The 15231-nt window shown below is 46.8% G+C and overlaps 1 protein-coding gene across 2 annotated transcripts in view; it reads right to left on the reverse strand.

Annotated features, from left to right (window-relative positions):
- DNAH9 (dynein axonemal heavy chain 9) overlaps positions 1-1829 on the reverse strand; it is a 186428-nt gene extending 184599 nt beyond the window's left edge. The window contains exon 1 of one of the 2 annotated variants that reach the window (XM_040434702.1): positions 1434-1829. In XM_040434702.1, the coding sequence (XP_040290636.1) occupies positions 1434-1790 (357 nt within the window). In that variant the 5' untranslated portion in view covers positions 1791-1829. The remainder of the gene's footprint in view (positions 1-1433) is intronic. The other variant, XM_040434703.1, reaches the window with a different exon arrangement.
- Positions 1830-15231: the final 13402 nt, after the last annotated feature.

Below are 15231 nucleotides of genomic sequence, written 5' to 3' on the forward strand. Positions count from 1 at the left end.
GCCCCAGATAGAACAGTCCTATCCTTGCCCGTTATGCAGAAAATAATAGGACATGTTCTAGCCTCCTGCACACGGCCGTTGTTTGGGTCCGCATCCGAGCCGCTGTTTTTGTGGCTCGGGTGCGGACCCATTCACTTCAATGGGGCCGCAAAAGATGCGGACAGCACTCCATGTGCTGTCTGCATCCGTTGCTCCGTTTTGCGGACAAGAATAGGCATCTCTATAATGGGCCTCCTGTTCCGTTCCGCAAATTGTAGAAGGCACACGGGCAGCTTCCGTTTTTTGCGGATCCGCGGACGAAAAAAAAAAAATAGAACGGTCGTGTGCATAAGGCCTAAACGGAACGGAAATACGGAAACGGAAGGCATACGGAGTACCTTCCGTTTTTTTTGCGGATCTATTTAAATAAATGGTTCCATATACGCTTCGTACACGGAACGCAAAAAACTGGAAAAAAAAAGTTTGTATGCAAGAGGCCTAAAACGGACAAGAATAGGACATGTTATATTTTTTTTGCGGGGCCACGGAACAGAGCAACGGATAGGCATTTCTACAATGGGCCTCCTGTTCCGTTCCGCAAATTGCGGAAGGCACGCGGGCGGCATCTGTTTTTTGCGGATCCGCAATTTGCGGACTGCAAAAAACGGCACGTTTGAGTGCATGAGCCCTTATTGGCCCTTATAGAGGCGTTTTTGGTGGTGGAACGTCACTATAAACTCTCCTTAAACCGCTATCGTTTTTTTTTCTGCTTCCCCATTGACTTAACACAAAATCCAGTAAAAATCCACTTCTAAGGAGTAACCAGACACTTCAGAAACAGATCTCAATGTAGCGGTGAAAAATAAAATACCACCATGCGCTCATGGTGACTTTTTTTTCCACTAAAGTCAATGAAAAGCTTTCATGGCGGATTTCACGGAGGAAAATTGCCTTTTTCCGCGATAAAATCTGCACTGGACTCCATTCGTGTGAACATACCCTGAAGATTAAAAATTCCATCCTGATCAACAGACACGGGTGCATTCGCCTGTTACATACACAATCAGAATGATATACCAGATTCACAGCATTTCCATTCACTGACAGGAATCAGAGATTTTAACACCAGTAAGAAAACAGCAGAACTTTTCATCATACTGTCATGCATAGAGGTGCCACATCACATGACCCTCGTGTGATCACATGATTATGGACCGAGCGGTGGGTGTCATGCTTCGTTTTCGCAGAGCCGATGCATTTTGCCACGATTTTGATAACAATGTGACGGCACTGTGTGAATAGAACCTGAGGGTCTCAATATGGTCACATTCCTAATAATGGGGTGTCAGAGACCCAGGGGCAGCGGACGGCATAGCACTAGGTTTCTAATGGAGGCGGCTTAGTAACTCCGATACCTCCTCTCAGTGTATTCACATCCACACGATCTCTCTTACCTCTTCCACCAACGCGGAGAAGTGATCCAGGGGCGCGTAGGAAAGATCCCCGTAGATTAAATTGCTCTTCATGGAATCGGGGCTGAGGAAGGCGTTGGTCTTCTTCAGGAAATACACGCCTTTATTCTTCATGGAGTTGGGGAACTCTAGCAGGGGGACCAGCAGCCCGGCCGGGTTGAGGGCCACCACCAGCACCATCTGATCCGCCTTCTCCAGGAACTCCTGGAAGATGGCCTTGTTCTCCTCGGTGGACAGACATTTCTGCCAGCGGTCCGTCTTCATCTTCAGGGTTTTCAGGACATATTCTTCTATGAAGCGCAGCCTCTTGTCTGCGGCGGGGGACACCGGGTTGTCCATGTTTGCTTGTAGGTGGCAGAGATTTGCTCAGTTCATGTGTGCAGGAGCCGGAGTCAGAGAGGACTGAGTCTGGCGGCTCGGATGCCTCCTTCTTCTGCCTTGGCTGCTATGGTAACTCTGTTTGTATTCAACACGTTGCAGAGAGTTGTGGTTGCTGCAGTTGGGACAATGGTCGATCTCTCCCTGGGAGGCTGTGAGAAGACACACAGGTGGTTAGGTTACCATTGTGCCCCAAACTTTGTAGCTACAGAAACTCTGATTAACCTGTCAGACCAGGTGGAGAGGGCAGGAAATTAGGGACCACGGGACAATGGGCTCTATACTGCTGGTAGTCCTGTTCACATGGTGCAGATACTCTGCAGCGTATTAGGGTGCCGTCACATGCATCGAACAAAAAGAGATATGATTTTGCAGCAATTTCTACACAGTTCACCTGTAAAACCGCCACCAGGCATGGAGGTCATGTCGCCCTTTACTGCATGAACTACAACAAAACTGTGGCAAAATAAAGCGTTTTTTACAAAGATTTTGGAAAAACACGCAGCATTTTGCTGCAGTAATTTTAGCAAAAAAGCGTCATGACTGCTGTGTCTGAATACAAGTCATTATTTGTGGTGTTTTTGTGGTATAATGGTTGCGGTTTTACAATATCAGCACAGTGTTGCCAACTTACATAGATACAGAACAAATCACAACACGGACGTCATTCAGATGTATATATGGGAGTGCCCCTGACACACACCTCCCAAATATTCTCCCTATACAGTAGCTATACAGTATCACCCAAAAATTGAACCACAATCTTCACAAAGTGAAAATCGAAAAAACTTTATTGACAATGTATAATAAATACATACATAATAATAAAAGGCAGCACAGAGGTGGAACACAAAGATGAGGAACAGGACCCAAGAGGGGGCCGAGAGGTCAGCACACCAAAAACAGGGATGAAAAAACACCAAGACACCTCTGAACAATAAGCCCCGGGCAATGCTGCAGCAGAGGCAAATATAAGGGCAAAAACTTGGTGATTAGAAAAGAATAAGCGTACCCTGGATGGTGTGTCCATCTCTCAGCCGCCTCCTTACCCAACGCCGTTTCGCCAGTAACCTGGCTTCTTCCGGGGATGGCATCCAGGGTACGCTTCTTCTTTTCTAATCACCAAGTTTTTGCCCTTATATTTGCCTCTGCTGCAGCATTGCCCGGGGCTTATTGTTCAGAGGTGTCTTGGTGTTTTTTCATCCCTGTTTTTGGTGTGCTGACCTCTCGGCCCCCTCTTGGGTCCTGTTCCTCATCTTTGTGTTCCACCTCTGTGCTGCCTTTTATTATTATGTATGTATTTATTATACATTGTCAATAAAGTTTTTTCGATTTTCACTTTGTGAAGATTGTGGTTCAATTTTTGGGTGATATTGGTGGCTCCACGTTTTGCGAGTCCATTTTTTCGTGATTTATTTCTGTCCGGTAATAATTGGGTGTCCAGTAGCTATACAGTGCCATACGTCGCCCATAGCCCCTCGTGTAAGGACATTTATCCCGCGCGGTACCCGTTTTTTGGGGGGAGGACGCTCCATATAGAGTTGCACAATTGACTATGATTTTGTATAGACCACATGAGTTCAGTCCCCATTCAGGATCGTGGGGAAGAAGCCGCGGTAGGTGACGTACGGTTAGTTTCCCAGACTTCTGAATGCTCAGACCGCCCATAGGGACATCACAGAAGTTCTGGACTCTTAGGAAAGCTGGGTGACGATCTTTGGGGGAAGTGGATGCCATTTTGGTTGTAATAAGCAGCCTAGGAAAGCTGGGTGACACGGTTGCCATATTGGTCCTGAGAGATGGGCTGTATGAGCAGACGGGACAGTTGAGAAGGTTTGCCATTCAGGACTTTTATTTTCTGTAACCTCGTATTCAAACTACCGAATGGTGAAAGTTCCCAGCGACATGAACCAAGAGAAAAGACCAGACTCCTGAGCAATCGGATTTCATTAAGAACTTCTCACCGTTCTGTGTCTACAGCTCCTCTGCAGACCCTATATGTCTCCATGGTAACAGACAGCCCTGCTGCCTTATCCTGCACTCACACTCCTGCCACCAGTTCCCTACTTCTTCCTCACATAAATCTGGAATATTAGCAGAAGACAGGGGACAAACAGAAGGGAGTGTGAGTGCACATGTTACCATGGTGACACATAGGTCTGAATAGGAGCTGTAGACACAAAACGGTAAGATACTTTTAATGAAGACTATTGGGGGGGTCATTTATCAAAGACCGTTGTTTTACACCCGCTCTTTGATAGCCCCTGAGCTGCCGGAGTAAATGCCTAATTTACGACGAGGCCTGGTCATAAATCAGTTGCGCCTCTGGCAGTCCGTGCGCCTGGAGGGAGAACTACTCCAGCCTCTGATTGCAGTAGTTTCCACTCCTTTTTTACACAGAAAGTGTTACCAAATTTGCCGGGGCCCCGCCACTCTCAAATGGGGAGAACAGCAAATAAACCCCCGTGCAACAAACTTTTGTTGCATGGGCTTTAAAGTCTTGCGACTTTTTTACCCAAAAAACTGGCGTAGGCTTCTTAATAAATGACCCCCTATATGTAAAGATGCGTCATTGGCCATTTTGGATACACTGCAGCAACAAAAATAGTCGCAAAGGCATGTGTAGCCTTTAAAGGGGGTGTCTAGCTTTTAGATACTGACGAACGATCCTCCTGATAGATGGTCAGTATTAGATCGGTGGTGGTCCCATACTCAGCACCCCTGTCGATCAGCTGTTTGCAGCAGCCGCTGGCACCAGGTGTCGGGCCCCCACTGATCCTATAATATTGACCTAGGAAGACAGGTAATCAATATATAAAAGGTGGACAATCCCTTTAAGTTTTTCAATCGGGGTGGGGGTACAACTGCAAAAATTTCAACCATGTCCGACCAGTCCGGAGCAGGCGTCCTGAGACGTGTGAACCCTGAATCCGCATGTAACTGGTGTCTGGCCCTTATCTTCTTGTACAGTGTTTGCTCACACTATGCGTCTGTCGCTCATCTGGTAAATGTGATTTATAAACCCTGTGTCATGTCACAGCTGGAGTTCTGTTACACTGTTAGGGTCATTTACCAAAAACGTTACACTTCTTTTTGACGTAAAATTGTTGCATGGCCCCTTTTTTTTCCCGGTAGGCCCAAGACGAGGTGCACGCCCCTTCATAAATTAGGCACATCTTTCAGCAGCAAAGCCTACGTAAAAGGTACTAAAAAAGACATTAAAAAATTACAGACATGTCACATTCACACGTCCGTGATGTAATTCGTGATAAGATAGTCAGTGAAGATATACGTGAAGAATCGCCGTTTGGTCCGTTTTTTTGCTCTCCATGTGTCATCCGTGTTTCACAGACACTGCTCAGCTAAAAATTAATTTACATGGCATCTCTTCCAAATGGTTCGTGAAACGCGGATGGCTTCCGTGTTTTTCACGGACCCATAGACTGTAATGGGCGTGATGGATGTGTGAACAGGAACAGAATAGCTTCCGTGCTAAAACACGGATGTGTGAATACACTCATTAAAATGAACGGGAATGTGTGCTGTCCGTGAATCACTGACGTGTGAATGAGGCATTACTAAACCTTTATGTGGAAAACATAGAGATCCGGTGTAGTCACCCACTGGCTTCAGCACACGCTACCAAGGTAACGGACATGCAAGGGGCCTAAGGGAAGTGACTGCGACCCATGTTCGACAGGGGTTTAAATACAGCGTAGGTGGAGGATATAGTTTAGAGGTAGGGAGTAGTGTTGAGCGAACTTCTGTTTTAAGTTCGGCATCTAAAGTTCGGCTTCCCGATATGGATTCCGAATTCCGTTGTGGTCCGTGGTAATGGCCGATTATTGATTCCGCCACCACGGACCACAACGGAATTCGGAATCCATATCGGGATTCTCCACTAACCGGAAGCCGAACTTTAGACGCCGAACTTAAAACAGAAGTTCGCTCAACACTAGTAGGGAGGTATAGCGGAGCACATGCGGCTCAGGGGGCTGGAAAAGAAAGAAAAGAAGACGGAGGGGCTGAGGTTTGAGAGGGAAAATAGTATTAGACCAGGTGTGTAAAGTGGGTGGGGTTTGTAGTTTCTCCCACACATCCAAGGGCTGGAAATCAGGTAAGGAGAGAGATTTCTGATGGTCGTATACAACCATGGATTGTGTAAGGTGGAAATGGAGGCTCTGGAGGGTGTGGGCTCTGCTGTGCAGCAGGGAAACTGTCAGTGGGGAGGATACGACTGTCCAGTAGCCGGTCCTTATGTTCCAGCCTATGGCAGCCTTTGGGTCAGCGAGCTGCAGCAGGGCCTGAATGCTATACGGGCTTGTAGAACAGACGGGCAGAGGACGAGGCTCGGCGCTCACCATAGGGCGATATGTCACGATTTCAGTCACATACGTTGTCCCCATGAATAATATTTGCGGTGGTTTTTGGTTGGGGAAGATGGGAGCAGCAGGTTCACTCCTCGGCGTACGGCTGGTTGTATTAGCCAATGGTGGCATGATTTTACCACAAAATTATGAGACCACTGGCTGCCGTGAGCGGGCGTAGCTTGGCTGTACGTGGCCAGCTGCATTGTTTGTTCCTACCCATAGGGCCAGTTCACACTGAGGTTTTTTTTTATGCTGATTTTGGAGCGTTTCTGCCTCAAAATCGGCTCTAAAAAACACCTGAAAACAGCCTCCCATTCATTTTAAGCAGCACTTTCTCTTTTTTTTTCACGTGGAAGAAAGAAGCGGCACACCCTTATCTTGGGGCAGAATTGGCGCTGAATCTCCCATTGAACGAATAGGAAGCAGAAAAAAACAGCGCCATGTAAGTCCATGCGTCTGCTGCGTGTTTTTTTGCCACAGACCTGCTTCAAAAACGTCAAGCTGAACATTCAGCGAGCGCTGGCTGGCTTTACATCACGCTTTTCCCTTACAATAAAACATATATGTTAAACGGATGTCTCAGACTGATGTCCTACACCGGCATCCGTTCACCATAGAGTTCCTTTGTAAAAAGAAGAGCGATTTTACTGGACTGGATCGGTCGTGTGAACTGGTCCTTTATAGTTCCATGCTGGATTAGCGTGCGTTTACCTGAGAGCCTGGAGTGCGTCCATTAGTCCAGTAGTTAGGGTACTGCTAATCCAGAAAATCTGATTATTCTCAATTAGGTCGGGTTCACATCACCATTTCATTTTCTGTTCTACTAGTCCGTCAGAAGAAAAAAAAAACAGATCCTGTATTTTAAGCATCTGTTACGTACATTTTGCATCTATTTCCACCTGAGATCTGCTTTTCAGATGGAAATAAAAGTCCCACATGCAGCACTTTTTTTCTGTCTAAAAAAGACCGATCTCAGACAGAAATGGCTAAGGCCTATTGCACACGAACGTGTGCACTCCGTAGCCATATTGCGGACCGCATTTGCGGTCCTATCTTTTTGCGGAACGTCTGGATCACGGACCCATTAAAGTGAATGGGTCCACGATCTGCTGCGGCTGCCCCGCGGACTGTGTTCGTGCATTGCATGACGACCACGGGGCAGGAGGCCTAAAACAGATGCAAAATGTGCATGACGGATGCTTAAAATACAGGATCCGTTTTCTCACAGGATTCTTTTTTTTCGTTCTTCTGATGGAAAATGAACTTCCTATATCTTGCACCATGTAAGCGCGCCCCTACAGAGTGCTTCCCACCACACCCTGAATCTGAACAGATCGTACACGGCTCCCAGCTACATAACGGTACACAGGAGGGTGGCACTCACGTCTGTGAAAACTGCATGTGGCGGTTTATCAGATCATCCATATCCGGCGAATTTTACTGTAAAAAGAGAAGAAGAAAAAATATTTAGCCATTTACGCTTTTCACGAGCAGCCGTACTTTCTGTAATTGGGCTCCGTGCCCTAACAGGGAGCTTTGTGGTCACACGGGGATGGGGTCTTGGGATCACCAGCAATTACTAATTATAATGGGCACCATAAAACGCGTACCCGCTGATCACGGGGAGGGCAGGACCCAACCAGTAAGACAGGAGAGTTGGGGTATGTTCACGCGGCGGTAGTAATCCGATTTCCATTACAGAATTCAGAGACTGGCCCTCAGTTTTCTACTGTGAAGATGGCGCTGACCTGCACTAGGATCACACCTGATGTCATCCATTATGTCCCATACCTGCCACGGATTGAAATCCACGTGACAAGCTTCCATGAGTGTGAAGGAAGCTGCAACGCCCCATTGTCTTGAGCTGGGAACGCGGTTGCGATGCAGCCAGGTACCACGTGGCGGTACAACCTGCACCATGCTCTGAATAACTAATTAGGACTGCATTGTTAACCGCCTCCGGCCGCCTAACGCAGGATCGCGTTCCGGAGGCGGCAGCCCTGCGCAGAGTCACGCATATATGCGTCATCTCGCGAGACGCGAGATTTCCTGTGAACGCGCGCACACAGGCGCGAGCGTTCATAGGATCGGAAGGTAAGCGAGTTGATCTCCAGCCTGCCAGCGGCGATCGTTCGCTGGCAGGCTGGAGATGCGATTTTTTTTAACCCCTAACAGGTATATTAGACGCTGTTTTGATAACAGCGTCTAATATACCTGCTACCTGGTCCTCTGGTGGTCCCCTTTGTTTGGATCGACCACCAGAGGACACAGGTAGCTCAGTAATAAGTAGCACCAAACACCACTACACTACACCCCCCCCTGTCACTTATTAACCCCTTATTAACCCCTGATCACCCCATATAGACTCCCTGATCACCCCCCTGTCATTGATCACCCCCCTGTAAGGCTCCATTCAGATGTCCGTATGATTTTTACGGATCCACTGATACATGGATCGGATCCGCAAAACACATACGGACATCTGAATGGAGCCTTATAAGGGGGTGATCAATGACAGAGGGGTGATCACCCCATATAGACTCCCTGATCACCCCCCTGTCATTGATCACCCCCCCTGTCATTGATCACCCCCTGTAAGGCTCCATTCAGAAATTTTTTTGGGCCAAGTTAGCGGAAATTTTCTTTTCTTTTCTTACAAAGTCTCATATTCCACTAACTTGTGTCAAAAAATAAAATCTCACATGAACTCACCATACCCCTCACGGAATCCAAATGCGTAAAATTTTTTAGACATTTATATTCCAGACTTCTTCTCACGCTTTAGGGCCCCTAGAATGCCAGGGCAGTATAAATACCCCACATGTGACCCCATTTCGGAAAGAAGACACCCCCAGGTATTCCGTGAGGGGCATATTGAGTCCATGAAAGATTGAAATTTTTGTCCCAAGTTAGCGGAACGGGAGACTTTGTGAGAAAAAAATTAAAAATATCAATTTCCGCTAACTTGTGCCAAAAAAGAAAAATTTCTATGAACTCGCCATGCCCCTCATTGAATACCTTGGGGTGTCTTCTTTCCAAAATGGGGTCACATGTGGGGTATTTATACTGCCCTGGCTTTTTAGGGGCCCTAAAGCGTGAGAAGAAGTCTGGGATCCAAATGTCTAAAAATGCCCTCATAAAAGGAATGTGGGCCCCTTTGCACACCTAGGCTGCAAAAAAAAAAAGTGTCACACATCTGGTATCGCCGTACTCAGGAGAAGTTGGGCAATGTGTTTTGGGGTGTCATTTTACATATACCCATGCTGGGTGAGATAAATATCTTGGTCAAATGCCAACTTTGTATAAAAAATGGGAAAAGTTGTCTTTTGCCGAGATATTTATCTCACCCAGCATGGGTATATGTAAAAAGACACCCCAAAACACATTGCCCTACTTCTCCTGAGTACGGCAATACCACATGTGTGACACTTTTTTGCAGCGTAGGTGGGCAAAGGGGCACACATTCCAAAGAGCACCTTTCGGATTTCACAGGTCATTTACCTACTTACCACACATTTGGGCCCCTAGAATGCCAGGGCAGTATAACTACCCCACAAGTGACGCCATTTTGGAAAGAAGACACCCCAAGGTATTCCGTGAGGGGCATGGCGAGTTCCTAGAATTTTTTATTTTTTGTCACAAGTTAGCGGAAAATGATGAGTTTTTTTTTTTTTCTTTTTCCTTACAAAGTCTCATATTCCACTAACTTGTGACAAAAAATAAAAACTTCCATGAACTCACTATGCCCATCACGAAATACCTTGGGGTGTCTTCTTTCCAAAATGGGGTCACTTGTGGGGTAGTTATACTGCCCTGGCATTTTAGGGGCCGAATGCGTGAGAAGTGGTTTGAAATCAAATTCTGTAAAAAATGGCCGGTGAAATCCGAAAGGTGCTCTTTGGAATGTGGGCCCCTTTGCCCACCTAGGCTGCAAAAAAGTGTCACACATCTGGTATCCCCGTACTCAGGAGAAGTTGGGCAATGTGTTTTGGGGTGTCATTTTACATATACCCATGCTGGGTGAGAGAAATATCTTGGCAAAAGACAACTTTTCCAATTTTTTTAATACAAAGTTGGCATTTGACCAAGATATTTATCTCACCCAGCATGGGTATATGTAAAATGACACCCCAAAACACATTGCCCAACTTCTCCTGAGTACGGAGATACCAGATGTGTGACACTTTTTTGCAGCCTAGGTGGGCAAAGGGGCCCACATTCCAAAGAGCACCTTTAGGATTTCACCGGCCATTTTTTTTTACAGATTTTGATTTCAAACTCCTTACCACACATTAGGGCCCCTAGAATGCCAGGGCAGTATAACTACCCCACAAGTGACCCCATTTTGGAAAGAAGACACCCCCAGGTATTTCGTGATGGGCATAGTGAGTTCATGGAAGTTTTTATTTTTTGTCACAAGTTAGTGGAATATGAGACTTTGTAAGAAAAAAAAAATCATCATTTTCCGCTAACTTGTGACAAAGAATAAAAAGTTCTATGAACTCACTATGCCCATCAGCGAATACCTTAGGGTGTCTACTTTCCGAAATGGGGTCATTTGTGGGGTGTTTGTACTGTCTGGGCATTGTAGAACCTCAGGAAACATGACAGGTGCTCAGAAAGTCAGAGCTGCTTCAAAAAGCGGAAATTCACATTTTTCTACCATAGTTTGTAAACGCTATAACTTTTACCCAAACCATTTTTTTTTTTTTTACCCAAACTTTTTTTTAATCAAAGACATGTAGAACAATAAATTTTGAGAAAAAATTATATATGGATCTCGTTTTTTTTGCAAAATTTTACAACTGAAAGTGAAAAATGTCATTTTTTTGCAAAAAAATCATTAAATTTCGATTAATAACAAAAAAAGTAAAAATGTCAGCAGCAATGAAATACCACCAAATGAAAGCTCTATTAGTGAGAAGAAAAGGAGGTAAAATTCATTTGGGTGGTAAGTTGCATGACCGAGCAATAAACGGTGAAAGTAGTGTAGGTCAGAAGTGTAAGAAGTGGCCTGGTCATTAAGGGGGTTTAAGCTATAGGGGGCTGAGGGGGTTAATGGCAGCACGGTATTGCGGAAACTGCACAGCAATTTACAGTGCAGTCCAACTAAACCACGTGGCCCTAATTAGTTAATTGGGGTTCATATGGCTGCGTAGTACTTGACCACGGCGCGACCACTCTGTGTGGTCGTACCTCCAGGATCCCTTCCCAGCCTTCTCTACACACACGTGTAAATTGTACAATCATGTAACAGCGACCGGCCGAGACAACCGCGTGATGAGACGAAACGTGGCGCTAAATCCCACTAAGTTGTTGCAGTGGAGTGAAGGAGATTAAAAACTTGCCTCAGAAGAAAGGAAAATGCCACCCAAAATTATGTAAAAATGAATAAAAATCATTCAAATTCATGAAAAATGTATAAAAGTTTATTTTATGGGAAGACGTGTCGTTGAGTGCCAAGTGAACGGAAATATGGTGGCAGTGAAGGACGACGTTGTCCTAAAAACAAGCAGATCTTGTTCACACATCAAAGAAGACATTTTGGGGGTCATTTACCAACCGTTTCAAATCTCTTTTAGGGCACATAATTGCCGCACTGCCCCTTTAAGTTACTTTTTACGCCGCATTCAATGCAAAAGTGATGGTGGTGTGCCGGGACTCCAGACCTGGTAAATTTACCAGGAAAAGGGCGTAAAAGATGCACCTAATTTATGGCGAGACGCACGCCCCATCATAAATTAGGCGCATTTTCCCTCATAAAAGGTACTAAATAGACGGTCACAAAAATGACGGTCTTAGCAATTGACCCCCTCTGTTCCCACCAACACCACATTATTTCTGTTTTTATTTTACCCACACAATAAAAAATTAAAAATCCCGAACAGTCTGGTCTTGACTAAAAGCATTAGTCTCTAAAAGACGCCATTTTCAAGGTCCCTGGGACCACTGCACTGAGGTAAAAATACAAGCCTAAGCGATTCTTGCCGCCGTTGATAGCCACATCCATGAGGAAGTATTGGGCTACTTTCAGTCAGAAAACCCCTCTCCCCTCACATAACATAATTCCTGTCACACAGTGCACCTTGTACAGGAGGAGACAGGCGCAATGTACTTTCCCGCCATTTTGAGCCGCGATCTTTAGCTCTGGAGGCAGCCGCGTGGTGGAGCCTGCTATACACTACGCTCTCCTCTAGAGGGCGCCCCGACACCACCGAGCGAAAGGGCGGGAACTGAGTTCAACTGAGTGACAGCACGAACTGTACAGGTGAGATCCGCGACAGACGTGAGGGAGCAATGGAGACTGAGAGGAGGAGGTGTGAGCGGCCTTAGCTAGAGAATGACATCCCCCAGTACAGAGAGCTCAAACTGACAGGAAAAGTGATCATGTCCCCCAAGCTATCCGCTCTGGGGGGCCCCTCCATTATAGTCAACGGGTCCAGTGGATAGGCGGCTGGATCTGGAGAACTCTCGGCAGGCTGTTCCCAACTGGAGCCTCTGCAGCAGATGGGAGTGAGACCAGGTCGGTTTGCAGCCTCTGGGTGTAGAGAAGAAACTTCCCTTCACTGACAGCAAACAGAAATGTTGAAAGAAAAGTTTATTAGAAAGTCATGATACAATGATTGAGCTTTTCACTGGATGTCCTCTTCAGGGTACAGCTACACAAGATGTCAATTAAGCCGAAAAAAAATTCAGTAAGGCCTCATGCACACGACTGTAGTTATGGTCCGCAGTTTTTGCGGCTTGGGTGCGAAACCATTCACTTCAATGGAGCCGCAAAAGATGCGGACAGCTCTCCGCAACCTTTGCTCCGTTCCGTGGCCCCGCAAAAAAAATATAGCATGTCCTATTCTTGTCCGTTTTGCGGACAAGAATAGGCATTTCTACAATGGGCTTCCGTTTTTTGCGGATCCGCGGTTTGCGGACTGCAAAAAACAGAACGGCCGTTTGCATGGGGCCTTAAATTCAGACCTGCGTGTGGATTTTGCAGCAGGTTGCACCGTCTGGATTGCGAAGTTCGATATCCATGGCCTAAACCAACATGCAAGATCGAAATATGTTCTCTGCCGCTATTTTTTAGCGGCCCAATACACAGGCTCGCATGCATGAGCGCGCCACTAAAAATTAGCACGTCTACGTCATGTGCATGCAAATGTTTGGTGGGTCACGCACGCGAGCCTGCGCATAAGGCTACATGCATACAGTGGGTCCGCAATACACAGGCACTGGCCGTGTGTATTACGGATCGCAGACCCATTCACTTGAATGGGTCCGCAATCACGGAGATGCGGAACGGAGGCACGAATCGGAACCCCACGGAGTGCTTCTGTGGTGTTTCTGGTCGTGCCTCCGCACAGCAAAAAAAGTAGCGCATGCAATACTTTTTTGCGGTGCGGATCGCGGACCCCATTCAAGTGGGTCTGCTATCTGCATGCAGCTGCCCCACGGTCTGTGCCCGTGCTTTGCGGTCCGCGGCACGGAGCCCTAAGGTTCGTGTGCATGTAGCCTTAAGCCGCTGAAATCTAGCTCACAGCGGCAGAGAAAAATGCGCAGGTAAGAGGGGGAATCGGCGCACACGCGAGATTTAGATCTGACGTTCGACATGATAGGAATTAGAACTTCTATCAATCAATGGCAAGCTTTAACCCAACAACCTAATATACATAATATGGGGGGGGTAAGTCTTTTTTTTTTTTCTGGCGCATCTGACACCAAGGACAAAAACGTTGGAATCAAGATATAGACTTCTTCAAGCTGATGCTGGCGGTTTAATATGCGTTTTCTAGATGACAAGTTCCCTCTACACACTGGGGGTCAGTTTATGAAAAAGGCTTCAGGTATTCTGCATGCAGATCCATGAGCATTTACGCCATGTATGAACTTTAGGCTACTTTCACACTTGTGGCAGAGTGATCCGGCAAGCAGTTCAGTCGCCGGCAAAACGTGTGCCACCTGATGGAATTTGTAAGCCTGATCAGGATCCTGATCAGTCAGAAAAATGTATAGAAATGCCAGAACCTTCTTTCCGGTGTCATCCGGCAAAACGGATCCGGCATAAATTTTTTCCGGTCTGCGCATGCGGTATTTTGAATGCACTAATACATTCCTATGGAAAAAAATGCTGGATCCGGCATTAGGCAAGTCTTCAGTTTTTTTGGCCGGTGTAGCGTTATACTACCATACCTCGTGAGATTTCCCTACCCTCTTACTTCCTGTCGCATGAGAGATGACGTCGGGAGGCGTGTCTTACTTTTCACCATCTGCGCATGCCCAAAAGGACACTCTAGTGAAAATCTCACGGCTGAATTTAGCAGCACACCGGGACACTGCGCATGCGTCGGGGAGCCGAGGTAGGGAAAAATTACGGCCTAGTGCGCAAGCGCGGTTAACTCATGAAAATCCTCCCGATATACGTGCCTGCGCAGTGTGGGGGTAGGGAAAAATTACGTCCCAGTGCGCAAGCGCCGAGGGTAGTATTAATATCCATTTCAAAAGCGCTTTTAACCCTTTACAGGAGCAATTGTCATATTGGTTCTTGAGTGATTGTTCTCTTATATATAGGTTATATTATATAGGGGGGTCTGTCTGCACAGTATATGGGGGGGGGGGGTCTGTCTGCACAGAAATTGGGGGGGGGGGGTCTGTCTGCACAGTATATGGGGGGGGGGGGTCTGTCTGCACAGTATATGGGGGGGGGGTCTGTCTGCACAGTATATGGGGGGGTCGTTCTGCACAGTATATGGGGGGGGGGGTCTGCACAGTATATGGGGGGGGGGGTCTGTCTGCACAGTATATGGGGGGGGGGTCTGTCTGCACAGTATATGGGGGGGGGCTGTCTGCACAGTATAAGGGGGGGGGTGTCAGTATATGGGGGGGGTCTTCTGCACAGATATGGGGGGGTCCTGTCTGCACTGTATATGGGGGGGGGGTCTGTCTGCACAGTATATGGGGGGGGGTCTGTCTGCACAGTATATGGGGGGGGGGGTCTGTCTGCACAGTATATGGGGGGGGGGGGGTCTGTCTGCACATAT

The sequence above is a fragment of the Bufo bufo genome, chromosome 6, assembly GCF_905171765.1.
Source record: "Bufo bufo chromosome 6, aBufBuf1.1, whole genome shotgun sequence".
In the NCBI taxonomy this organism is placed as follows: Eukaryota; Metazoa; Chordata; class Amphibia; order Anura; family Bufonidae; genus Bufo; species Bufo bufo.